The following is a 27961-nucleotide window of genomic DNA, read 5'->3' as shown; positions in this document are numbered from 1 at the left end:
TTTATGCAAAGTCCCGAAAGAACTATATTTAGCCTTTCAGATCCTGTGCAAGGCCGGCAGCTCGCCCTAAATGTCCCACCAAGGACAAGAGCAGCAACTTAGTTTGATTTCAGTACGATTATGGGCAGAAATTAATAGGATAAAATAGAGCCCCTTTTCACAAAGTTTAAGATTCAGAGTAGAATAAGGAAAGACCAAAAAAACAGAACTCCGATGAAACCAAAATAATTCCCCATTGGTCTTGTACTCCGTGAAACCCTGAGATGAACTGTAGTGGTCACATGCCTAGACTTGGACCTCGGTTCGCCAGGACGCTTCAGTAGGCTTCGAACTGGCTCATCATCAGCTTCCTGCTGTATTCGTAGGCCAGAAAGAGCGCCCCATTGGCAGGGAACGCTCGGATCATTGTGGGTTTCAGTCTAGAATATAAGGCCGTTATTCCTAGAAGACAAGAAGTGATCAAAGACTGAGACGCCTCTTCTCAGAGAGACCCTGTGAAGCCGCAGAGCCCAGGGCTGGACACCTACAGATCCAGACAACACACTGAATGCCAACGAGGAATGGAAGGGCTTCTGTCCAGGTTTCCCTGGACTAATGGGAAGGAAAGAGGCTAATGGCAACGAGGCCAGGCATCCAGTCTTCCAGCAAATCTTGGGGGACGCTCAGGTACCACACACGAATCCCGGGCTCGCTCCCGGTACATGGACCGGGCAGAGCGGAGGCCTCACCTGGGCAGAGAGAAGCAGCCCCAGGGCCACAGGAGGGCAACAGCCTCACAGTGTCACCTGGGAGGGCAAGGACCACAGGACACCGGGCCATAAGCACAGTCCTGTGTCTACAGCTGGCACTGCCCAGACTGTTACGAAGATCCAAGTGGATGAGGGAGGCGTAAGTAGTAAGTACTCTGTCAAACTATGAAGTTTTATGCAACTCTGGAGTAAGAACTGAACCGTTTCCACACCCTGTGACCGCTCTCTCGCAAAATCAAGCCCGAGAAGTTCATATCCCGAGGTGGAAGATGTAGAGTGGATGCTGAAAGGAAAGGTCTCTACTCACCAGAGGCACAATGCTGGCTTTATACAAAAATCACCTAGAAAATCTTTTTTTTTTTTTTCATTTTCATTTTTACATCAAAGTGTTAAGACCACAATGAAAAAAGGTTTTTTTTTTAATCCATATATATAATAAACCAGTTTGTGACCTACATATTTTTGTCTTTCCCATCTTCAGAAATGTTCTCACATTGACAATGGTTGAATAGCATCATGCCCAAAGACATTGCCACACAGTAAAACAAACAAAAAAACCCAGATGTACTATGATACAGTTGAGGTAAAAGGGGAAACAAAAAATTTAACATTCGTCCACGAATAATTTTTTTTCTCTTTTTTGATTTTGTCAGAAAAATACCAAACACAGTGATTTAAATTAAAAAAAAAAAAAAAAGGTCACGAAAACCTGTTTTTAGCAGAAGTGAATGACCAATGGGCCAGCTCCTTGGCTCAGATGGGATCACTACTGGTATTCCTAATAATCCACAAATCCACAGGGAAACAGAGTCAACATTGGGGGGAGTGGTGGCATAAAATTAAAAAATATAAACCAGATACCCAACCTGGCATATCCCCCTTTCCCTAAGTCCCTCTACCCTCCCCTTCACACTTTCCCACCCCCACTCCACACCCACTCCTGATGCTAACACTCAAATCTCCATCAGATCTATTTCAGCTTCTTCAAAGCCATAAAAGGACTTGGTCTCGCTTTCACCCTCAAAGAGCTGGTGAAGGCTTTCAGGCTCAATTGTCTCTTTATACTCCTACGTGAACTCTCAAAATTCAGAGCCAATCCCCTTCAGGAAGTCTTAGCATTAGGGACTTGCAGCACGTTCTTTTAAATCCTTTAGTGGTTCTGTTAGAGATGGTTTTCTGATACTATCTATATTCTATAAAACAAGGGGCGCTGACTTCCAAGCATTTGTCCCCTGAGGCACAATCTGGAGTTTTAAAGTTCCCTCCGGGCTATTTAGAACAAAGAATCCTGGCCCAGAAGTGAGGAACAACGACATTAAACATTCTTGAGAATGGAAGTAAGCTAAGGAAGGGGCGCTAGAAAAAGGACAGGGGGCAGGGGAAGAGAGCAACCACACACACGCGATCGACCTCCACAAGGGTTACGGCAAAATGACCGGTCTATACACACCCACTCCATTTCTGCAATGAGCAGGCTCACCTTCATTTTTCACAATGCTTATAAAGGTTCCGATAAATCCTGCCTGTTTTCCAGACATGGAAAGAACTTGAATTCTGGATTTGACGCAATCCACTGGGTAAACAGCAAGCCAGAGGCAGATCCCACCAACTCCACCGCTTAACATCAAAGGGACAGGGCCTAGGGGAGGAAAGCAGCCAATAGCATTTTTGTCTCAAGGACAGCATTTCCAGAGGTCAAGGTGGTAGTGGGTGCAGGTAGATGCAAATAAAAATGCTGACACTTGGGGCACGTGTGGCTCAGTCAGTAAGGCATCTGCCTTCAGCTCAGGTCATGATCTCAGGGATCGAGCTCCCTTTGGGCTCCCTGCTCAGAGGACACAAGATCCCATGTGGCTCTCTGGGTCTGCCCCTCATCACAGGACCATATCAGTGCTGGTCACTGTGGCGCCGTGTCCCTCCTGGCCTGCCCTCCAAAGGACTGGCCCTCACAAGAACCAGCAGGCCCCCAGCAACATGGCAACCCGCCCTCCACCCCATGGGGAATAAGAACAGAGGCCACTGAAACACAGGTCACGTTTTTTCCAACCCTCTCAGTCTGCAGTATTTCATTAATTTAATGCCCCACAGCCCTGATTCTTCCTTTACCATGAAAGCCAAAGTTGTCTTATTGAATATGATAGTTAAGCCTGGGAGCTTGCCTAACCCCAGAATAAGTCCAAAACACTGAAGTGATGTGTTTGAGAAGAAACAAGTAATCATTCATGCAAGCCAAACATTGACATGATTGCGTCAGGCAGCTACACAGGACAACCTAGGAAGAATGACACTTTTCAGTCCCCTGGAAACACTCTCAAGATTTATTACCAAATTGTATGCGTATTGCAAAATGCTTCACAGGTGATTTACCCCTTTATTGAAGAGTTCCCACAGGAAAGTAATTTCTATATTCTCCCCCAAAATGTTATTCCAGTAAAGAAGTCTGGGATGCACAGCTTCACCCCCGTGGCGAGGACATGAGTGCACCCAGAGGAAGGTGCCAAGGTCCTTTCCAAGCCTCCAGAAACCTCAGTGCCCAGCAGACCCCCACAGCCTCTGTAAAAAGAAGGCCCCTGTGGGGCGCGGCCCAGCCCAGCCCAGCCAAATGCTTACCTAGCTCGTCCTTTGATCTCCCTGATGCAAAAAACGACCTGCTCAGCTCGTAGCCGCCAAAGAAGAAGAAATAGCCAGGCACCTCTCGGAGTAAGGTGCTGGAGAGGCCGTGGTAGAAGCCCAAGGGGCCGTCCTTCCTGAGGACGCTCTTCACCACGGACCAGACTGTGCTGCAGGGAGACAGGGAGCTGTGCTTAGGGCCGGGGAAATGGGGGGGGACTGGGGGACGAGGCTGGCACTCCCACCCCAGTGGCAGACCTGGCTCAACCCTAGGCAGGCAGGGAATGGCTGATTCTAGAAACCCAGGGACCCAAATTCTGAAAATGAGGCCTCTGCAGGGAGGAAATCTCAGAGAAGCACAGATCCTATTATTTTAGGACAGCTGTTCTCACCTGAACTATCCAACAGCAAGGAAATATCATTAAAATGTGTATTCATAGAGAGCTGTGTGTGGCCACCGTGCCTCCAGCCAAGATTTCAGCAGACCACGCCAGAACCCCGTCTCAAATGGAACCATGTTCACATTTCCCAAGTGTGCCACTCAGCAAAGGAAGCCCTGAGAACACTCCTGGAGAAGGAGTACCCTGGATTTCTGGAAAATCAGATAGACCTCCTCTGACTGTGGACAAAACAATGAAGGACCTAGACCAGTGCCAACATGGCAGGGCGGGTTCCTAGAGCTGCTTTTTGCTAGTTGCAAGGCTCACCATCGCAGGCAAGGTCTATCTGATGGTACACAAGAAACAAGGGAAAAGAAGTAGGTGCTACCGAGCCAACTCCTGCCCGATGACCGTTCTCCCCAAGGGTGGTCGGGGGAGGTGGTCTTCAGGAATCTGCCCCACAGCTTCCCCCTGTATAAAGGATTCCAGGAGCAGATCGGGACCCTCAGAACACGTACCAATAAAATCCAACCCCCATCTGACAGGCGGAGAAAGAAAAGTCAGGGAAAGCCAGACAAGCTCTGATTTTCATATTGCTTGCATCCTCTTGCCCTCAATAAACAAATTCACTTTTTAGTTCATTGAAAAAAAAAAGTGCATTCATACATTCTGGATATTATCCAAGATGTAAAAGAGCCAATACCCACTTTTGTCCAACAATGAATAAGAGAAATTACAATAAGGAGCTGTACAAGCTCAGCAAGAACAAAATGCCCTCGTATTTGCCCACTCCTCTACCTCCCTCAGTGCCTACCCTCCTCTACCTTTCTTTTGAATGGGTGGGTATAGAAGGAATCTGTTCAAGTGCTTACGGTCTTTTTGCTTCGTGTTAGTGCAGCGAGGGAGTAAGGGAGTAGATGTTACTTGAAGGCAAGACAAAGGAAATTCTTAGAAACTCTACAGGGCAAGAAGCACCAAGGATTTAGTTCTTAGAAAGTAAGTAGGCAAGAATTTCTATTTCAGGCTGATCAGAGCCCTGGAGCAGCAGTAATGCAGGATCCTTTCTGTCTAGACCCCTCTTCCTGACGGTGCGCACCATGGCAGGCCTTATCTGCCAGGAAAACAGCAGCAGAAACCACATCTTTGGTGTGTTTTAGGGAACCCCGTTCTCTTCACTGTGCTCTCAGCAGGTGACCTTGCTTGGACCAGTGAAGAATCAAACCCCCCGGTAATCAAAAGCATTTCAGAAGGCTTCATCAGACATCACTCATTATCTAGGTCCTTCCTACAACTCAGCTCCCATTCTATAATGGGAATGTAACGCAGTGATCCGACTCAACATGACTGGCCTGCCTTCTGAACCAAGTCTTAACCCCAAGGTACCATATACCCCCGTGTAGGCCAGGAGTATATAGCCACACCTAAAATATTGTCAACCGATACTTACCTTTGTGCAAGGTGTCCATTCGCTTAAGTTTTTGGAGCCAACAATTACTTTCTTTAAAAATACCTTAGGAAGGGGTGCCTGGGTGGCTCAGTGGGTTAAAGCCTCTGCCTTCAGCTCAGGTCATGATCCCAGGGTCCTGGGATCAAGCCCCACGTCTGCTTCCCTCTCTGTTTCTGCCTGCCTTTCTGCCTACTTATGATCTCTGTCTGTCAAATAAATAAATAATATCCTAAAAAAAAAAAAAAAAAACCTTAGGAATCCAACTGAAGGTTGCTGGAGGAGTGGTGGGGGGGGTGAGGTAATTGGTGACGGGCATTAAGGAGGATGCTTGATATAATGAGCACGGGGTGTTGTATTTAAGTGATGAATCACTAAATCCTACCCTGGAACTAATAATACATTATATGTTCACTAAATTGAATTTAAATAAAAAATTTAAATTAAAAAAAATACCTTAAACTACTCCTAAAGGACATGAGAGCAACTTTCTGGATTCTGTTCCTGTTCTACCTCTGAATCTGGGCATTGGTTATGAAAGTGTTTGTTTAGTGACTATTAGAACCCCCACTTATGATTTCTGGGTATACACCATATTTCAGTAAAAAGTTTCAAAGACTTATGCTTTTGGATCTCTAGGCTGTAAATAATAGCTTCAAATTGGTTGTAAAGAATCTCCAGAGGGCAGGATATAGAACTCTATCAGAAACCCCACCCTCGGGGGCGCCTGGGTGGCTCAGTGGGTTAAGCCTCTGCCTTCGGCTCAGGTCATGATCCCAGGGTCCTGGGATCGAGCCCCGCGTCGGGGTCTCTCCTCAGCGGGGAGCCTGCTTCCTCCCTCTCTCTCTGCCTGCCTCTCTGCCTACTTGTGATCTCTGTCTATCAAATAAATAAATAAAATCTTTAAAAAAAAAAAAAAAAAAAAAAGAAACCCCACCCTCCCTGGGAGGAGACTACTTCTGTAAATGGTCAATTAATCTGATTTTTCCGGTCAGATTTTCAAACTGAGTCAACCACAGTGACAAAGAGCTTTAGTCAGCCAGATGTCAAGATAAATAAGCAAATGTTGAGATTAATAAAGACAATAAATCACACTGTGTATGACACACACTCATGTAACTAGAATCTGTTTGCAGAACTGAGGGGGAGAGCATTCTGATGGCTGCAGAGTAGCTCACAAGGGCTCTGAGGAGTGTTCAGAAGCCAGGCTCTCTGTGGGTACGTGAGAAGGGTGGGGGAGGGAGGTAAGAGAGTGACCCTGGGATCTGGGCTGATCAGCTCACATGAAACCTGGGAACGGGCACCAAATATTCATCTTGGAACCCAAGTTGGCATTTCTGAAGGCTCAGCTCTCAGACACAGTTTCAAAGCTGTCTGCTGTGTGCCTCCAGCACAACCGGGGACGCTGCCTCATGCACTCAATGAGCCAAGAGTGAGAGGAGCTCTCGGCCTCTCCACCTCCCAGGTGTGAAACATCTGCAGACAGTGGTCTGTTGTGGGAGCAGGAGTGGGTCCCGCCCTCTGAAAGTTCATTTAGGAGGTCCCCCTCTGACTGGAAGGGGAAAGAGTTCTAAAAACACAGTACTTTGGAGTAGATAAATCTCTTTCTCTGCTACTGAGTTTTAGTAGAATATAAAACTGACAAATACTCAATGCACCAAGGCAACGAGAGACCCAACGTCTGTGCCCGAACAGCACTTACTTGTGGCTTCTGGCGATCTTCCCTGACGACTCCATCTCATACATGGTCTGCAGCCGGCACTTGACGAGCTCAGTGGGGCAGAGCACCAGGGCCGCAAAGGCAGAGGCAAAGGAACCCGCCGCTGCATTCTGCAGATCACTGGAAGGAAACCAGCAACGGGAGTCGGTCACTCATTCATTCAGCACTCCCCACGCAAAGCACTCGGCTGGTAAGGGAGAGCAAGGATCAAAGGAGAGGAACACTTTCCCGAGTGCCCACTGGGAACTCGCACGAGCGGTTTCATCGAAGGACCCCAGCCCCGGGAGGCCAACATCGATACCGACACCCCAATTTTCATGTGGAAAAACCGTGCATAGAATACCTAATGTACCTGAAGTCACACCACTACTACGTGACAATGCTAGGATTCAGACCTGGGTCTGCCTGACTGCAAGATCCAGCTCCTTTTATTAGTCATAGTCATGGCGACACGCACGGAATGTATCCCCCACCCCTAGGGCTCTATGCAGAAGCCGAAATCCCCCAATGTGACGGTATTCGGAGCGGACTTCTGGGAGGTGATTAGGTTTAGTGAGGTCGTGAGGGTAGAACCCCCCATGATGCAATCAGTGTCCTTATAAGAGGCCACCGCTCTCTCTCTCCACCCTTTGAGGACATAGCAAGAAGGTGTCCCTCTGTAAACCAAGAAATAGGCCCTCACCAGATATCAAATCAACCAGTAGCATGATCTTGGGCTTTCCAGTTTTCAAAACTGTGAGAAACAAATGTTTGTTTAAGCCATCCAGTTGATGGTATTTTGTTACAGCGGCCAGAACTAAGACACAGTGATATATTTAAAAAAAAAAAAAAAAAAGAGGGAGGAAAAAAATTACCCAAACTCCCACCACCCCAAAGACACACCATCACCACTACTTCGGCGTATCTGCCACTAAGCTTCATACAGCAAGGTTCCGGGGCCATCCCTGCACGACCCAAATCCAACCTGGAACAACCACATGTACAAAGTAACTGTTGCAGATGAAAGCCCAGAATAAATCTCTAACCACAAAGCTGCTCATTGCAAAAAAGATTTCCCAGTTCCGCTGATGACCTCCTGACCTCAGCCACAGAGGGCAGCAGGAGCGAGGATGATGGAGGAGGATGGTGGAGGAGGGGGGTGAAGGAGGGGGTCAGCAAGCTCGAGGGCTGGAGGTAAAATGGCTACATCGGGAATGTAAACGGAGAAACAAATGCACGTAAACACAAGAAGCATTCATTTCACCATAGGAGGGTCTGGTACCACCAGCCATAGTCACCAGCAGGGCTGTGAAAGCGAGGTCCCATCAGAGTTCAAAAATACGGGGAAAAGTCTGAGAAAGTAATTGTCAGGAATTCTCTTGAGCGTTCACAAGGGTCAGAAAATAAGATCCCTTCCAGTCCGGGAGTGTTCCGTCACCAGAGCTCTGCTGGCACCCGGGACTGGGCAGGAAGAGTGAGCTGCTCACAAGACAACTCGCTCCCTGACTCTCACCTGTTCAAGCCAGCAGCCTGCCGTCACCTAACCACCAGGACGCCACACCCCCGTGAGGTGACCCCCTCCCTTGGCTACTGAGATCCCCTCACAAGTTTTCCCCAAACCGTGAGCAAAAGCCTAACAGACCGAGCACATGCAACTGTCCGGGGTCCCGTTAAACAGTCACCTAAACGGAGGTCAGACAGGAATATAAAATCAAGGGCCGCCTCCAATCTCAGCCCCAACCTTCTGTTCCGTGGTGTCCTGGCATCGGTGCCATGGACAGACGGAGGGCGGGGCCCAAGCCTGCCTGCTCCCAGAAGAGTTGGTGGGGAGCGAGGCTTTCTTCTAGGAGGGAGACCCTGCTCGCATTCCAGACTTGCTTCTCATTTCAGAGAATCGGGTATGATTCTCGAATGGAAACTGTCCAACATGGTTCACAGCTACTCAGCGGATTGTCAAGACCAAAGCTTAAAGTGGTTTCTGCAGTCTTTCGGCCAGCCTGCAGATCCAGGCTTCGTTTCCCTCGGGCACCCTTCATCAGTTTGCTGACCAGTAGCCAGAACAGCCCGGTTTGCGGGAACAAAGATGGCATCAATCAGTGTGGAAGCCCTTCAGCCGAAGAGTCGGCTGCCTGAGTATGAGCATGCTGTTCCAGTGCAGCAAGGCCAAAGTACACTTGCAGTGGACTTTGAGTCCTCTCCCCTACCTGGGCGCCCAGTGAGGCACGCGGGGCCCCAGGCTGCACCTGCAGGAGAGGCATTAGACCCAGAACTGAAACCGCAGTGGGCACAGGATGGGATTTGGTAAGAATCGGCTGTTTATCACCCATTCAACAAACATGTACCTGAACCCTCCTGCTGTGTTAAGATCCCATGCGGACAAAGGTCAAAGGAGAACTCTTCTCGGGGTGGCATTCAAGCCAAGGACAGGCAAATATTTACGGTATCATTGCTGAAATTCACGGCAGGCTCTTCCAAGCCGTGCTTTCCTTGCATTGCCTCTACTGACCACGCCTTCCTCTAGACCTGACCCCTACCACAGTCCAGAGCCCCAATTCTGGTCTTACGGCAAGAGTACTGGACGGGGACTCAGAAGACACGGCTTTGGGTCCTGCGCTCAGTTATGAGCTCAAGTAATAGGATCCTAAGCCAGTATCTGCAAGTCGGAGTCCCCAGCTTTAGAACAGAACAGCAGGGGCTCTGCTGCTCTCACAGGAGCATGAGGAGGGATGAACAAAACAGGACAGGTGTGGGTGCCCCAGGCTCCATCAACTCTAAGGTGGTCTTTCCCTGCCAGGTAATAAGCAAACACCGTTCTGTGGGATGAAGACGCAGCTCCCTCCCGCCTCACCAGGACCGGAGAGGAGGGTACGGATGGTAAGAATGGCTTCTTGGCTGTAGAACTTCCTCCCAGGACCTCATGTGGCTGCTTCCTACCTCCATCTTCTCCATAAGGCATCCTCCTCTGGGAATGTCGCAGGGGACCTAAACTTCCCATCTTGTCCCAGAGAAAGCCCTCTAGCAGGAAGAGTGACAGTCGCTACAGTGTTCTTTCTGTCAGTCTCTAGCATGAGATCCCACACTCTCCTGGTTTCTCTCCTGCTTATTTCTTTACTTCCTCCTCCTCTTCATGACCCCTTCTGTGCCGGAAGGTCCTGGAACCCATGCACAGCCCTCTACAGATGCTATCTCCCTGGGCGATCCAGCCAGTCCCAAGCCTTTAAAAAACACGTTCCATCCATGAAGACAAAACTCCTGCTTACAAAAGGGCACATCTTTGAGATCACTAGGCATCTCCAGGGAACACTTCTGTACAGAAGGGGTTTCCAATTCCTACCAAAACAACCCATATGGCTATCTGCCCAACCATGAACCTGATACTATTTTAAATGATTTAAAATAAATCGATGTTCAGAAAAGGGAGGGCTACACATCCTGGTGGTTCCTGAATCCTCTATAGTCTCTATGTAAATAAATACGCAAGGGAGGACACAGCACAAGCCGAAGTCCAACGTTTGGGCAGACTTGGCCAGACAAAGAGTCAGTCCACCCGCATCTTCACAGATGCTTCCAACTCCTCCTAAAATTCCAAGTTGCTCTCCAGCCTGTCTGGCTCAGGCAGCTTCTTCCAGTCCTCTGCACTGCGATGAAGGGGAACCCAAAGCTCCGCTCACAAGTTGCACCTGTGGCTCCCGTCCAGCCCTCGTGCCCACAAGAGAAGCAGTACCACCAGCGGCATCTGACAAGCATCTTCCTGAAGAACACCAGCACGTAAGGGCACCTCCTCCTCCACGGTGCATTACTGACCAGCCTTCTGCAAGTTTTACATGACAACTTCACAATCAAAAACAAAGTGGTTATTTTAGAAAAGGAAACCCTCTTCCCATAAGGTATCATAAAAAGTTTGACTGGGCAACAACGTTGTCTTTCTAAACAAAGGAAGAAAGTGTTAGTGCCCACAACTCACCTCAGCCTGGCCTGCTTCTCCAATCCAACCACTTTCCGCACCACCTGTTGGCAGAAGCCGTAGCACATGAAGAGGACCGAGTTCTCGGCGATGTTGGCGATCAGCGCTGGGCTGGTCCCCTTGTAGAAGCCGCGGAAGCCCACCTGGGAGTAGGTCTTCAGGCAGCAGTCGGTGAGGCCCCGGTACAGGTCAGGGAACGTCTGCATCTTCACTTTCAAGGTGTCAAAGGGCTGCCCGGTCAGTACACATGCTGTGCCCCCTAAAACCAGGACAGAAGTCTCCTCCAGCACCAGTCTTCTGCTTTAGAATGCAGCCGCAAACACCCACAGAAATTGAGAGAGAGAGAAGCACCCTACCCCAGGGCTTTCTTCTGTCACAGTTCACTCCAACCTCTCTTCCCACCCCCCGGCAACCAAACCTCCAAGCCCAGCTCAGTTAATAACAAAGGGTCCCCACTGTGCCCGGCACCCAGCTCCAGCTCTGAAGGAGCCCAACTTCGGTGGGAGAGACAGACACGTGTTCAACAGGCAAGACCGCAGGGCGCACAGGGGTGGCATGTGTTCGGAGGTGTCAGCAATGGGGTCAGATGGACTTGGTCCCGAAGGCCGGCTCTGCTGTGAGAGTCTAGACAAGCGATATTAACTTCGGAGCCTTGGTTCCCCATCCAGTTTGCATGAGGATTAAATAAAAATGGACGAGAAGACTGAAGATAACAGCTGCTGCGTGAACAGTTCATGAAGAACAGTCACTCTGTGTGCGTGCAGTCGTATCAAGGGAGGGAGGAGAGGTCCGGCAGGAGTGAATCACCCCTCTCTGCCTAATCCCCGGCAGCACAGATGACTATCAGAAAAACAGGGAAAGAGGCAACAGACAAAGATGACAAAGAGTCTGGCTAATCCCTAAAGAGCTAAAATTTGACCACACGGAAAATCTTCATCTGGATTCTACCAACTAATGATTCCTATGGAATCATCCTATGGAGAATACATTGAATCCTACCGTGCTTAGCATCAATCGTGTATTTTTACACTTTTATATTGTAAGAGTTTAGAAAACAGCAAAATCTAAATTGCTGTAGAGGACCTCAATAAAAAAGTCTGAATGTAAGGAAAAGAATGAACCCTAGCCACCCTGTCATAACCCCGGATCCTGGACTAGGTCAGCATTTGGAAAATGCCACTCGTTAATGCTTCTACCTTTCCGGGGCCTCAGAGGTCCCTGCATCTCAGATGTCCACTGTTTGTGTCAGGAAACCTAACTATTGGATTAGGTATGTATGTATTTATTTATAAGAGATTTTATTTATTTATTTGACAGAGATTACAAGTAGGCAGAGAGGCAGGCAGAGAGAAAGAGGGAGAAGCAGGTTCCCCGCTGAGCAGAGAGCCCGATGCGGGGCTCGATCCCAGGACGCTGAGACCATGACCTGAGCCGAAAGCAGAGGCTTAACCCACTGAGCCACCCAGGCGCCCCTGGATTAGGTTTTTAAAGTGTCATCAAAATTGAAGAGAAGGCTGGGGCCCCTGGATGGCTCAGCCGGTCAAGTATCAGACTCTTGATTTGGGCTCAGGTCCTGATCTCCGGGTTGTGAGACTGAACCCAGCATTGGGCTCAGTGCTCCGCATGGGGTCTGCTTATCCTTTCCCCTCTGCTCCTGCCCCCACCTCAGGATCTTTTTTCAAAAAATTGAAGAGGAGGCTTACATAAGTATTTTATGTGATTTTATGCGATTTCATAACTGACATTACATAGTTACTCTGACTGAATTGTGCAAAGTAGAGACAGGAGAGGGGCTGTTTTGAATAACTCCTACGAATTACTGGCAGATAAACATTTTCAAGGAGTCTGAAAACTGTGAGCTCTTCTTTTAAGCAATTGCAAGTATATCTGGGATCCTATCCCTACATTCTTCCAGGAGAGATCACTTCCTCTAGGAGAGTAATGATCCGTTTCCACTCTGTCTTGCCAAATTATCTTCAGTTCTGAATTAGTGGAACATTATTCAATAAGACGCTACTACAATTATAGTTATTCTCTCTCAGGTACTTCTAGGAATAAAATAGGACCCTAATTATATAAAAACAATTCTTCCAAAAGAAGAGGTGAATGTCAGCATTTTAAAAGAGGGTACATAATTTAGGCAGATAAACTGAATAAACCACTTCATTCAGAGCACTGCAATTTTAACTGGAACCTTTCCATAGTTTAACCCAATCACCTGCAACAGTTCGGACATCACAGGCTGCTAATACACAGAATTGTTGCGTATCTGTAATAGTTACATTTCCAACAGTGAGAAGGCAGGAGGCTAGTGCATGCTCAAATGCTAACTACAATTCCCTCCTCTCATCTATGGAGGTAACTGACTCCCATGTAACTTACCACAAACGATACTGTCCAGGCCCCCCTTAAGTGGGTGATGATGATTCGGAACACCAGCACCAGCCACTGAGACCTAGTAGGTCCTCAGATACCCATCAAGTATCCCAGAAGCTATGAATAACTTAGAGGAATATTTCTCCACTTGCTCAAAGCATAGACCTCTGATCATCTCCTTCTCCTTGACTGAAAAATGGAAATAGTTCTGCATTCTTTCATAGGTGTCCCAAAAGGCCCTGCAGGAGAGGGGCTCAGACCATGGTGCACTCTCTACTTCACCAGGGCCAGGGTTGTGGGTTTTCTATGCTTAAAATAGTTGAGTCAGCAAATAACAAGGTGGTAAGGAAATCTAACCTGGCAGGGATGGCGTCGGTGGTGAAAATGGGGATGACCAAGCAGCAGACCCTTCACCAGAAGGTCCAGGGCCACCTTGTCCACCCATGCAAAAACGGAGAACCTCAAACCCAATGGAGGCACTTGATAAATGTTCTGTTTAACTGTACAGGGAGGCATATCATTTTCGAAATGTTCCAATAGTCAAAGGCCCTTGATGGATTAAATGCTCCAATCAAAAGATAAAGGGATGGGGGGCTCAGTCAGTAGAAAATGCAACTCTTGATCTAGGGCTCATGAGTTCAAGCCCTACATTGGGCATGGCATTTACAATCAGAGAGAAAGAGAAAGAAAGAGAGAGAGAGGAGAGGAAGAGAGAAAGAGAGAGAGAAAGAGAAAGAAGAGAGAGAGAAAGAGAAACAGAGAAAGAAAGAGAAAGAGACAGAAAGAGAAAGAGAAAGAGAGAAAGAAAGAGAAAGTAGGGAAGGAAGCAAAGGAAAGGGAAAAAGAAAGGACAGAGTGACTGGATTTCAAAAAAAAAAAAAAAAAAAAAAGCAAAAGCAAAACCTATCTATATGCTGCCTACAAGAGACTCCCTTCAGACCCAAACTCACATACACTGAAAGTGAAGGGCTGGAAAAACATTTAACATGCAAAGGAAAAAAAAAAAAAGCTGGAGTGGCAATACTTACATAAAATAGACTGTAAAACACTGTAGCAAGAGACAAAGAAGAGCACTACATAATGATAAAGGGATCAGTCCAACCAGAAAACAAGAGGATGTTACAAATATCTATGTACCAATATAGGAAACCTAAGTACATAAAGCAATTAACAGACACAAAGGGATAAATTGACAGTAATTACAGTAGGGGACTTTAATACCCTGCATACATCAATAGGTCACCCAGACAGAAAATTAACAAGGAAACAGTGGCTTTGAACAACACTTTAGACCAGACGAACATAACAGATACATGTAGAACATTCCACTCAGAAACAGAATACACATTCATGTCAAATGCACATGGAACATTCTCCAGAATATATCACATATTAGGCCACAAAATAAATCTCATTTGATATAAGAAGACTGAAATCATATCAAGCTTTTTTACCACAACAGAATGAAACTAGAAATCAATCGCAAGATTAAAAAAAACCCATAAAGAACATAAATACACGGAATTTAAATAAGATGCTACTAAACACGGAATGGGTAAACCAAGAAATCAAAGGGGAAACGAAAAAAATGCATGGAGACAAATGAAAACACAACAGCCCCAAATCTTGGAGATGTAGCAAAAGTAGTTCTAGGAGGAAAATTTATAGCAATATAGGCCTAACTTAAGAAATGAGAAAAATCTCAATTTCATATGCTGAAAAGAGCTAGAAGAACAAGCAAAGCCCCAAAATAGAAGGAAATAAAGATCAGAACAGACATAATGAAAGACAAAAAACCATAAAAGATTTTAAAAAATAACGGAAAAGAAAACGGACATCACAAAAATACAAAGCATATAAGATTATGAAAAATTACAGGCTGACAAATTAGACAACCTCCAAGAAATGCAATGGATAAATGCCCAGAAACATCTAGAATCACAAGTAGAACATTTTAACAGAGAGGCACCTGGATAGCTCAGGTCATGGTCCCAGGGTCTTGGGTCGAGCCCCTCATTGGGCTCCCTGCTCAGTGGGGAGACTGCTTCTCCCTCTCCCTCTGTCTGCTGATCCCCCTGCTTATGCTAAGTACATAGAAAAAATCTAAAGGAAAAAAAAAAGTAAAAGAAAAAAATTTGAACAGACCAATTACTAGTAATGACACTGAATCAGTAATCAAAAAACAAAACAAAACAAAAACCTCCCAACAAACAAAATTGGACTAGATGGATTCACAGGTGAATTCTATCAAACACAAAGGAGAGTTAATACCCATCCTTCAAAAACCGTTCCAAAAAAAAAATAGAAAACTTCCAAATTCATTCTAGGAGGCCAGCACTACCCTGACCTCAAAAGCAAAGATAGTACAAAAAAAAATTACAAGCTAACATCTCTGATGAACACAGTTGCAAAAATCCCCCTCAATAAAATAACAGCAAATGGCATTCAACAATACAGGAAAAAAAAAAAAAATCCATCAGCAAGATCAAGCAGGCTTTATTCCAGGGATGCAACAGTGGTTTCAATATTCTGAAATCGATCAGTGGAATGCACCAATTAGCAAGAGGATAAAAGCCATATGATCATCTCAAATACAGAGAAGCATTTGACAAAATACAACATGAAATGGATGGATTTCAGCAGAGTAGGTTTAGAGGGAACACACCTCAGCATAATAAACCCACAGCTAACATCACACTCAATGGTGAAAAGCTGACAGTTTTCCCTCTATGATTAGAGACAAGACAGAGATGTCCATATTCACCACTTATTTAACATGGTACTAGAAGTCCTAGCCACAGCAATCCCAAGAGAAATACAAGGCATTCAAATTGGTAAGGAAGAAGTCATGCAGTCACTATCTGCACAGGACATGATAGTACATATAGAAAACCTTAGGGGCACCTGGGTGGCTCAGCTGGTTAAGCATCCAACTCTTGATATCAGCTCAGGTCTTATTCTCGTGGTCCCGAATTCAAGCACCGCATTGTGCACCACAGTGGACATGGAGTCTACTTTAAATAAAAAAAACTTTAAAGACTTCAAAAAAACAAAACAAAACAAAACAAAACAAAACAAAAACCTATTAGAACTGATAAATGAAGAGGGTGCCTGGGTGCCTCAGTCATTAAGCATCTGCCTTCGGCTCAGGTCATGACCCCAGGGTCCTGGGATCGAGCCCCATATCAGGCTCCCTGCTCGGCGGGAAGCCTGCTTCTTCCCCTCCCATTCTCCTGCTGTGTTCCCTCTCTTGCCGCGTGTCTCTCTCTGTCAAATAAATAAATACTGATAAATGAAGTAATTTGTAGGATACAAAAATATACAGAAATCTGCTGCATTTCTTTTACACTAATAACAAAGTAGCAGAAGAAGAAATTAAGAAGACAATCCCATTTATAATTGCAACAAAAAGAATAAAAGACTTAGGAATAAACTTAACCAAGGAGGTTAAAGACCTGTTCTCTGCAACTTATACAGCAATGAGAAAGAGATTGAAGACAACACAAATGGAACATTGTACCATGATTATGAATTGGAAGAACAAATATTGTTAAAACGTCCATATTACCCAAAGCAAATCAATGGATTCAATGCAATCCCTGCCAAAATACCACCAGCATTTTTCAAAGAACCAGAACAAATAATCCTAAAATTTGTATGGAAGCACAAATGTTCTTGAGTAGCCAAAGCAATCTTGAGAAAGAACAACAAAGATGGAGGTATTGCAATCCCAGATTTCCAGATATACTACAAAGCACTAGGCACACGTGCGTGCGTGCGTGCGGGCATGCGTGTGTGTGTGTCTCCTCAGGCTGGATCCCTTGTCGAGGCACTGAGACACAGCTGTGCTGAAGACCAAATCCTGCTCTGCAGATAACTTCCTTCTAGGTGAAGACCCTCACTGGATGATATGTATATATAGATGTATATAGATACATATAGATATTTTTAAGATTTTTTTTAGTTTGGGAGAGTTTAGTGGGCCTGAAAAAACAAAAATTACTCTTCAGAAAAATAAAATACTTCTGTTTTGAATACGTATCAACAATGGCTCATGTACAGTCAGAAATTGCTAGACTTGGCATGCCTGGTTGGCTGTCAGAAGAGCATGCAGCTCTGGATCCCAGGGTTGTGAGTTTGAGCCCTACATTGGATAAAAAGATTACTTAAAAGTAAAATCTTGAAAGAAAGGAAGGAAGGAAGGATGGAAGGAATTACTAGACTTTCACAAAGAAATAGGAAAATATCACCATGGGGAAAGAATTTGGTTGACAGAAACTGACCAGAAGATGGCTCAGGTATTAGACTGAAAATGCAGAGACACATCAGTAGTTATCATGATGAAGTTTAAAGGCTTGATGGAAAATCTGGACTTAGTGGCTGAAAAGATAAGAAAATTTCTTAAAAATGACCTGAAGGAGGGGTGCCTGGGTGACTCAGTTAAGCATCTGCCTTCAGCTCAGGTCATAACCTCAGGGTCCTGGGATCCAACCCTACATCGGACTCCCTGCTCAGCAGAGAGCCTGCTTCTCCCTCTCTCTCTCTGCCCCTTTTGCCTCTCCCCCCACTGTTTGCACTCACACTCGTGCTCATTCTCTTTTTCAAGTAAATAACTTAAAATTCTTTTTAAAATATGACCTGAAGGAAATTTTAGAATGAAAAATCCAAAGAATTCTAGTACCAAAAAGGAGTAACAAATAAAATAAAACAAATAAAAGATATAGTCACATAAAAACCAGGATTAAGAAAATAGAAGAAGCACACTCTAAAATAGTTGAGGATATTGAAAATTTGATTTTTAGAAGAAAAGAAGTAACTAGCAAATTAGATGAAGCTAAAGCATACAAGACAAACCAAGGTAAGGAATTGTCCCATGATGAATCACAAAAACACAAAGTCATGGGAAGTGGGGAAGAAACCATAAGCAATAGTTTATGGACGCAGAGATAGAGCATCCTACAGAAGTAACAGGAGAGAACAGAGACATTGCAGAGGACGAACTGGTCAAAGCAAAGACGGGGAAAAAAAAATCCCTCTCAATTTAAAGAATAAAGCGAATATTCTACAAACCTCCAGAGAAGATGAAGCAGCAAGACCTGCATTGGCAGCAGACTTTTCATCAGCAACACTGAATATTAGTAAGCAATGGAGTTAATGTCTTCAACATTCTAAGGGAAAGTGATTTTGAATTTAAATTCTATATCCAGTTAGATGAGCATTTAAGCCTTAAGGGTGGTGAAGGACCTTTTCAGATACGTAAAGCCTCATCAAATTTACCAGCCAGAAATCATTTATGAAAGAATTACTGAAAGATACACTCCCACAAAATGAAAAAAAAAAAAAAAAAGGGAGGAAGATATAAATTCAAGAAAAAGTAGATAAAACTAGTAAACTCAAAACATGGAACTGGGGAGGAAACTGGTGAAGGCTTGAGCTATTTGTTAAAGAGGTAAAGGTTGCTGAGCCAGAGAAGGTGAAGAACTTAGAGACTCAGGAGGAAGGATCTTCAGAGTAGAAGGAAAAACAAACCCTTGAGAGGAAGACGGCTCAGAGTTAGAAGAGGAGGGAGGCAGGAGGCTGGCAGAGGAGGGAGGCAGGAGGCTTGAAGGCTGGGAAGAAGGGAGAAGAGACGGCTTTGGAATTATGTGAGGAAAGGATTCAATCTTCCAATGCCATACTGTGGTAAATATGAAGCATGGAGTTGAGGAAATGACCAAAGATGCCTTGGAGATTATTGTAACTAAAGAAGTAGAAGATTCTGAGCCAGAGGAGGAAGAAAGTTCAGGGTAGGAAATGGAAGCAGTTCTATCGTGGGACGAAGGAGAGGACTCTGAAGTAGAACATGTTAAGACTTGCCTTCCAGACTGAGAAAAGAGAGGCCTCAAATGGACTTAAAGAAATTGCCTAAAATTATGTGGCTTGGGACTCAGATGAAAATTGGTGATACCTTGGATGGAACAAAGACCCCAGAAAAAAGAGGAAACAGATATGCTCATAAATCAAGGAACTGGGACAGTCTGTCTAACCTTGTGTTTGGCCTCTCCCTCAAAGTCACTAGAGATAAGTTCGGGTAAGCAGAATAGGCATTTATGTACAAATTTGAGTACTCCATCAGGAATCACCATAGTTTGAAGGAAAACAGACACAAAACTCTGCAAACAAAGGCGCCAACACCTAAAGAAACAGATAATATACGAGAAGAAAATTTTAGAAGAAGTGGAATTAATAACTTCAAAGAGATAAAAGAGAAGATTAGAAATATTAAAAATTATCATCCAGATGTCTTGGAAATAAAGAACTCCATAGATGCTCTGAGTAGCAGAAGAAACATACTTGAAGAGACGAGGAATGATCTAGAAGATCGACTTGAAGAATGTTCTAAGGTTACAATGCAAATGGCCAAACAGATAATAAAGAAAGATCCAGAGATAGAGGAGAGATCCAGATGCTCCAACATCCATTTGACAGGAATTCCAGAAAAAGATAATAAAGGGAATGGAGCAGAGGAAATAACTAATAATTGAAGAAAACTTCCCAGAGCTAAAGAAAGATTCAAGTCTTTTTTTCTAAGATTGTATTTATTTATGAGAGAGAGAGAGTGCATGAGAGGGGGGAGGGTCAGAGGGAGAAGCAGACCCCCCTTTGAGCAGGGAGCTGGATGTGGGACTTGATCCCAAGACTCCAGGATCATGACTTGAGCCAGAGGCAGTTGCTTAACCAACTGAGCCACCCAGGTGCCAAGAAAAATTCAAGTCTTGAGACTGTCAGTGCTTACCAAGTACTCGGTAAGATTGATGAAAAGAGACTCCTAGAAATCTGGGAATTCCAAGGATAAAAAAAAAAAATCATAAAGTCTTCCAGAAAGAGGAGCGTGAACCTACAAAGGAACAAGAGTCAGACTGACAGCAGACTTACTGGACACTCTGGATGCTAGAAGTAAATGGGGCAGTAACGTAAAATTTCTGCAGGGAAAAACCTTTAAACCTAGAATCCTACATCCAGCCAAAGTGGCATTTTATTTTGAAGGTAAAACAAAGACATTTTTTGATATTAAAGAATTCACAGTTTGTTTCGTGCATACCCTCTTTGGAAGAATCACTGGAGGATATACTTTAGCGATCTAGGGTGACTATAAACGCATACACACAATGTAGATTATCTTTCTCCCACATCAAAAAAGGAAAACAGGAAAATAAAATGCCACATTTCTACTCAGGAAGATGAATAGCTAACAGTGCACTTGGGGAATATAGGAAAAGAAAACGGATACTACCTAGATGTTGGTAAAGTTAAAGAGTGTGTTAAAATGAATTTAATCATTGTAGCTTATGTAGAAGTATAGTTTCTAAACTACTGAGGATCACCTCTTGGCCTTTTGCTAAAGATCAAGTGCAAACGACTGGGGAGAGGGAGGGAATCCATCAATATGACCATAGACAGGAAGAGATGGGGTGAAAGTAACAGAAAAACACAGGAAAAAATATGGCAAGAAACATTAAAACGAGAAAGGCAAAAGTTGAGCTCTTATCAAGAGAAAGGTAACTTTACCATTTATATTGATGTGAATCTTGAATCTTTATATTAAACCTTTTCCTTCCCAAAAAAAAAAAAAAAAATACTACAAAGCAGTAGTAATCAAAACAGCACAGTACTGCCACAGAAAGGGACACATAGATCAAAAGAACAGAACAGAGGCCCAGAAATAAACTCACACTGGGCACCTGGGTGTCTCGGTTGGGTGTTTGCCTTCAGCTCAGACTATGGTCCCGGGGTCCTGGGATCGAGTCCCATATCAGGCTTCCTCTGTTCTGTGGGGAGCCTGCTTCTCCCTCTCCCTCTGCCTGCCACTCCCCCCTGCTTGTGGTCTCTCTCTCTCTCTGTCAAATAAATAAAATCTTCTTAAAAAAAGTTTCAGGGACACCTGGGGTGGCTCACTGGGTTAAGCCTCTGCCTTTGGCTCAGGTCATGATCCCAGGGTCCTGGGATCAAGCCCCGCATCGGGCTCTCTGCTCAGCGGGGAGCCTGCCTCTCTGCCTGCCTCTCGGCCTACTTGTGATCTCTGTCAAATAAATACATAAAATCTTTAAAAATAAATAAATAAAAAGTTTCAGAAATAAACCCACACTTACAGGGTCAATTACTCCACCACAAAAGCAGCAGCCATATGCAATGGTGGAAAAGACAGTCTCCTCTATAAATGGTATTGGGAAAACTGGACAGCTACATGCAAAAGAATGAAACTGTTTTTCACCATACACAAAAATAAACTCAAAATGGATTGAAGACCTAAATGTGGGATCTGAAACCATAAAACTGCTAGACGAAAACATAGGCAGTAAAACTTCTGGCACTGGCCTAGCAACCTTTTTCTAGATAGGTCTCTAAAGTGAGGGAAACAAAAGCAAACTATTGGGACTACACTAAAATAAAACGCTTCTGCATAGTGAATGAAACCATCAACAAAACAAAAAGACAACCTACTGAATGGGAGGGGATATTTCCAAATGATGCATCAGGAGACGATATTTGCAAATGATGCATCTGACCAGGGGTTAATATTCAAAATATATAAGGAACTTCTGTAAGTCAACACCAAAAAACAACAACAATAACAACAAATACCTAAACATTCTGATTTAAAAATGGGCAGATGACCTGAATAGACATTTTTCCAAAGAAGACATCCAGATGGCCAGGAGAATCATGAATTTTGGCACGAGAGGATAAACGTCAATGGTCTAGGTCACATTGAGAAGCTAGGCTAGTTAAGGCATACAGCAACAAAGTCAAAGCAGGGAGCGGGTTATAGTTGTCAAAAATCTACTGTATTTAAAAAAAGAAAGAAAGAAAGAAAGAAAGAAAGAAAGAAAGAAAGAAAGAAAGAAAGAAAGACCTACTGTATTTTAAAGGGAGACCAAGGTTCCTCATGAAGGAATTTAACTTTTGATCTCCACACTGCCTCACTTCAACATTATACAATGACCTATCTTCTTCAAATCCTCCCCCATCCTAGCTGCTTGGAATTTCTGGAATTTCTCCTACACTAGCAGACAGGCAGTGCCAGCTTCCCAGCATTTTATAGCAGACAAACTGGACCAGAAACCCACTGGATGGGGGAGGTCTATTTCAAAGAAAAGGAGGGACACGGAAAAGAACATGTGTATACTACAACGAGATCACCTCAGTCCACGATGGCCCAATGTCCCAATCCGGACAGCTGGCAGCAGAGGCTTGAGATTAACCTCCACCCCCAGGAGTGCTGTTGCCCATTATGGAGTTTTAAAACAAAGACAACAACAGTACCGGTCAAGGAACCACGGAACCAACATCCTAGCCCTGTCTGGACACCATCTAGCTGCACAGTCATGGGCAAATGCACTCAGCCTCTCAGGATGTCCTTTATAATACACAGTGAGCATCAGAGCCAGAGTCCTCTGCAGGCCCTCCTAGCTCCACACTGGGAGACTGCCGCCCCTCCAAAGTGGGGCTATGGCTTCCTGTTTGCATGCCATGCACCTCCCAGTAGAAGTTCTCAGGTCACTAACACAAGCCTCCCCTGCCAGCCAAGGAGTCCCTCACCTCTCACCCCTCACCTGCCAGGTCCACCTGGCATGGAGCACTGCCAAGGAGCCTGTTGTCCCCCAAAGTCAGATGCTGCAGGGCCATGCTACATCAGTGAGGGGTGACCCTCTGAGACCAGGGCAGGAAGAAATCCCAACTAGTTATCAGGAGAATTAAATGCCATACGTAGACGGGCCCAAAACATGGTAATGTTTTAAAAAAGCATGCCCCCCAAATGCCTTATACACCAGACTCCCAACAATACAACTGCAATCTGTATCTTTAAAATTTACTGTAAAGCACATAAGTCACACCCAAATACCTGTCCACACAGAAATGCCTTTCCAGGAAAAAGAAAATTCTATCACAACAGATTCTACGTCTTTGGCAGACTGACTGACAGACATTTAGTTCCAAAAGCTGAGAATCTCTCCTGTGGTTAAAGACCACCCTATGGTAGAGACAAAAACTGAGCCCAGAGCATTCCCAGGACTGTTAAGAGGGTGCCGGAGGCAGGCAAATGGGTCCACCATTCCCACGGTCAGGGTCATCCCAATGTGGCCTGGGGGTTGGCATGGGGGTGGGAGTGGTACATGGGGCCATTGGCTGGACCATGGGTTACCAGCGGCAGCTGGTATGGGACTGACCCAAGGCCTTCAGCAGGCAAGAAGCCAGTGGATACCTAGGCCACCCTTAGTTCCCCCTCCTCCTGGGCCAGGACACTCCTGTGGTCTCTAAACTGGGAGCTGGTGCCTGTACTTCTTATCAGTCTGTAATGCACTGCCTATAGCCTTTCTCAATTAGCCTACCTCCATCGACCTTTGGTTCAGGAGAAAATACTTTGTTCTCTAAACTGTAACTTCTTTTTCACAGTTAAGGGAATGATGGCAGGACGAGGGTGGCCCTGTGGCTGCACCTGATCTGTTGACCCGGGAGGTCCCACTGGATAAGAGGACAACAGGCAACTCACCCCTCTGGCCTCTCCACTCCCAGGGGCCGAGGCCCTTATAAGAGTCAGTGTAAGAACCTGGCGATTCACAGACCTATACCCCTGGGGCTGATAATGCATCATGTTAATAAAAAAATAAAAAAATTTTTTTAAAAAGGGAATCAGTGTAAGGGGCAAGGGTAAACCAGGGTTCTCATTTGGGAAATAGGAGCATTCCAGCACTCCTCTGGCGCTAAAATAACACAGGAACCTAGAGAACCAAGTCACCACGCACACACTTCCAATTACTGCCCTCAGGCTGAGTAAAGGTGATATTTCTAAAGAGTGGCCTGTGTGTGTTGCAAGCACTGCCCAGGAGTATTTACCTGTGCCTTTTGAGGCCACAGTCTGCCCTGGGGCTCAGCCCCTGTCCAGCCCACCCTTCCCTGGCAAATCCTAGGGCCTCTCTTTTCTTTTTAGGCCTTTAGAAACCATCAAATATCAACCTCAGTTACCAAAGACATTTCCAAAGAGTGTCCTCCTTTCTTTCCTTGGCAGCAATAAGGACAGTAAGTAGGACTTCCCTGGAGAGACGGCATAGTATGATTCTGGACTACAAGGGCTCTGAAGACTGCCAGGCTTGGTGTAAAATCCCACGTCACCTGCACATCCCAGGTGTGTGACAATGGACAAAGGACTTCAACTCTGAGCTGTGAGGTTTTCCAGCTGTGAACTGAGGACATTCCCACCCTGCACCCTGACTCAAAGTTTTATTGTAAGGGAACTGCTCTACCTTCTGCTGTTCTTAGAAGACGATAGTACACTTCGATTACATGGATTCCCTCCAAAGAGAAAGCATGTTGCTTCTGGGAGTGACAAAAGTAATATTTTCACCACCCCTTCACTGGATCCCACTTGTAGCAGGTACTCCAAGACTAGAGGATGGGTTTCCCCTGGAATTACCTGCAGCCCCCGCTGTGAGGTCAATGGCAGCTTGGATGGCAGGACTGGACTTCATGTTGGCCCACTCCTCTGCTGGTCTCTGTGGAAGGCAACTCTCCGGAGCTTATGACGGGTGTCTCATATCCCTGAAAGGAGACCAGAGCTCACCATCAGTGAAGCCTCTGCAGCCTTTCTCTAGAACTGCTGCCTGGTTACTGGGACCTCAACCTCCGGGAGCTGGGAGATCAGTTCTCCCTTTTGCAAAAAAAAAAAAAAAAAAAAAAGAAAGAAAAGAAAAAGGCAGTCAAGGTATCGGTGCAGCTTAGCAACTGGCCTGCCTTCTACTCGCCCACCATCTCCCCATGAAAAACTCACAAGTCAAAAACCTTCCCTGAGTTATCAGAGTTACAGCCACTCATAGGGAGCATTTCAACCAACCCTTCTGAAAATCTTACAAGTGAATGCCAAATACCACAGACACCCAAGTCATATCAAACTAGTTTTTCAGAGGCCTAAGTGGAACTGTCAGGCAACGAAGCTCAGTTCTAAATTCAGACAGCAACCTGAGTTGAGTCCCTCTTAGGAGGTCACAAAACAGCAGGTCTGGAAAGTAATGGATTAGGTGTTCTGCTAAGTGACATATGCGTGGGTCTGAATTCCTGATCTTCCACCAGCAGGATGAGCCCTCGGGCCCCTTAAGCTGGAGGTCCCCCCGAATCAAAGGTGAATAATAGAATTATCATAATATAAAGGCAATCACAAATAGCCACATGGGACAGCTGTTCTTAGAACTACAGAGCACAGCACCAAGCATTAGTAATGGTCATCAAAGGCCTCTCCAGACCTTCTCAACCATAACCGTGTACACAAAACACCTGGGGACCTTGTTAAACTACAGATTCTGATGTGCTAGGCCTCAGGTGGGACCAGAAACCTTGCCAGTCATTACAAACTCCCAGATGAGGCTGATAATGACTGGCCACCAATCACATTTTGAGAAGCAACACTGTGTCCTAAATTTGTTTGATAAGAATCACTGGGGCACCGGTAAAATATTCAGATAACCAGGTCTGTCTCCCAGTGATCTTGTTTCAGCATGGTTGGGCTAGAGCTTAAAAAGTTTGGGAAAACTAGAGTCTACTCCTCTACTGTTAGACAAAAATCAACTATCACAGAGAAATGGACTTAAAAGATACAGATTTTTTATAAAAAAAAGAAAGGTGGCTCATTAACACATAATATCAAGCTAACCAATTCAGCAACCAATTCTGTGTGGTTTTCAAACTAAGAAAGTGACTTATCCGTCAATAACAAAGAACAATTTTCATTCATCACGCTAAAGACCTTTGTGCTCCCACTCAGGCCACCTCTTGGAGGCTGGTGGGCCAGCTGGGTTATTAATGAATGCCAATGTGGACCTAAACGTGGGCGGAAAATAATTTTATCCACTAAGAAGTCTTTTTTAACCACTTGACACCTGTTGTGAGTGATCAGACACCAAGAATCTTGCTTTCCTTGCAAAAAAAAAAAAAAAGATTGTAAAACCAGCAACCACAAAAGCATAGTACTGGACTTGAAAAAGCAACAAAGTGAAACAGACAAGACATGGATTTTATGTTATTGATAGGACAGGAGAGGCAGTATCAATAACTATAGTTGACGAGGTTGTGGCCATCCTGTACCTAGAGAAGGCTATGAGGGTCCTAATCCAATCTCTTCCTTTTCCAGATGGAAAACCGAGGCCAGAAAGCAAGAGCTTTTCCAAGGTCATACAAGTAGTCAGGGGACTCAACTCAAGTCTTGCCTTTTGGGTCTGTGCCTACCGAGCAATACTTAATTCCAGAGTATTCCAACCTGACCAAAAAGAAAAGCAAAAAACAAGCACCGAGCCCCGCATTTTAAAGGAAAAATGGAGGCAAGTGGGGAGCTTCTCCATCGGTTGAATTCTTGGGGTGCCAACATTTCTTTCTGAGTTTATAAGAAAGGCATAGATCCTACTATGTGTCATCGCTGCGAATTTAACCCCTCCGGTAAGCCAAACTTAAACGCATCAAATCCCACAAGTAACGACTCATAGAATTATTAAGATACTAAAAAAACAGTGATGGGAACTAACAGATTAACTCAGCAACTGACTCAAATTATTGTGTGGTTTAAGAAGGCAGCTTCAAGAAGTCTTGAAAAATACATTCGGCTTGGGGGAGGCAAGACTGGTCAGCAGAAGTTAAAACTCAGTCTTGAGCCAGTTAAAAAGCTGAATCCTTTTAGCGCCCCTTTACCTCTCCTGCAAGCACACGTGGGTCCGACTCCAGGAGAGACAAACAACAACGCCAGCCGCACACCTTCTGTTCCCGGGGGGAAATGAGTTTCTCGCCTGGGAGAACGCTCTGAGGCCACCTGCTCCACCAGGTAACACCAAGGGCGAGAAGACTGCGGCACAGGCTCAAGCTGGCGCGGCCGCCCTCCCCCCAGGACTAGAGCCGGACCCAAGGCGCTGCGACGCCCGCCAGGCACTCCCGCTCTGAGGCTCTGGATCCCGGGGGGCACAGGGCCCGCGAGGGAGTCTGCTTCCAACTATCTCGTCCTGGCTTTCACCTCCTCGGACTCCAGCCCAACAACCTGCGAGAGTCTCCCATTCATAACCGCCCCCGCTCGGGCCCGGGCACGGGCGGCCCGGTGCCCAGAGGCCTGATGACACTCCGCGGGGGCAAAGAGGACACCCTTCCCGGCAGTTGACTCCACGGAAAGGAGGCCGCGGAGCCCCGGAGTCTCCGGCGAGTCCCGGCCCTCGGCGCCCGTTAACGACCTGGGCACGTGCACGGCGCGCGGGCCGCGGACCCCAGAAGCCTACCGGCTGCCCGGGAAGGTCGCGCCGCCTGGCCGCGTAGGTCCGCTCGCGCCCCGCTCCCTCCGGCCGCCCCCAGAGCGACGGTTGTGGGGCTGACGCTCACCGCCGCGCCAGTTGGCCGCGCGTGCTGCTCTGGCTCCGCCGCGGGCTCTCGGCTCTGCCTCCGCCGCCAGGGCGGCCGCTTAACACCCACGTCGGCAGCCGGCCGGCCCTCCGCTCCGCCCTCCCGCGCGGGAGCGCAAAGGGCGAAGGCCCCCGGGACCGGAGCACCCCTTCGGCCGGGGGCGGGCAGCGCGGGGCCGGCGCGTGGGAAGCGGAAGTCCGCCGCTGAGGCGGCGCGCTCGGCCCCGCGCAGGCCACGGGACCCCCGGCCCGCGTGCCCACGAACTGGAGGACCTGGAGGACAGGGAGCCCGGGCCATCCCCGGGTTGCTTCCCTTCCTCCAGGTTCCCGGAGGGCT

The 27961-nt window shown here is 46.0% G+C and overlaps 1 protein-coding gene across 2 annotated transcripts; it reads right to left on the bottom strand.

The window, feature by feature from the left end:
• On the bottom strand, nucleotides 1–27850 carry LOC308339384 (mitochondrial ornithine transporter 1-like). 2 transcript variants are annotated; one of them, XM_080797988.1, is made up of 7 exons: nucleotides 27605–27850; nucleotides 24675–24799; nucleotides 10847–11105; nucleotides 6886–7023; nucleotides 3360–3529; nucleotides 2230–2388; nucleotides 1–441 (listed from the first exon to the last, which is right to left on the bottom strand). In XM_080797988.1, the coding sequence occupies exons 2-7, from the start codon at nucleotides 24727–24729 to the stop codon at nucleotides 317–319; spliced, it is 906 nt and encodes a 301-aa protein (XP_080654114.1). In that variant the 5' UTR covers nucleotides 24730–24799; nucleotides 27605–27850; the 3' UTR covers nucleotides 1–316. The 2 variants fall into 2 exon arrangements, with proteins under 2 accessions (XP_080654114.1, XP_080654113.1); XM_080797987.1 differs by having other exon boundaries at nucleotides 27505–27741.
• Between the last annotated feature and the right edge of the window lie 111 nt (nucleotides 27851–27961).

The sequence above is a fragment of the Martes martes genome (assembly GCF_963455335.1).
Source record: "Martes martes genome assembly, chromosome: 3".
Classification (NCBI taxonomy): domain Eukaryota; kingdom Metazoa; phylum Chordata; class Mammalia; order Carnivora; family Mustelidae; genus Martes; species Martes martes.
This window is presented reverse-complemented; position numbering and strand designations above follow the sequence as displayed.

Coding starts and splice junctions, on each gene's coding strand:
- LOC308339384 (XM_080797988.1), bottom strand. CDS start 24,729: ATGAAGTCCAGTCCTGCCATCCAAGCTGCCATTGACCTCACAGCGGGG. Junction 7,024..10,846: donor GAGAAGCAGGCCAGGCTGAG/GTGAGTTGTGGG, acceptor GTTTCCTTCCAG/TGATCTGCAGAATGCAGCGG. Junction 2,389..3,359: donor GAGATCAAAGGACGAGCTAG/GTAAGCATTTGG, acceptor TTCCTCCCCTAG/GCCCTGTCCCTTTGATGTTA.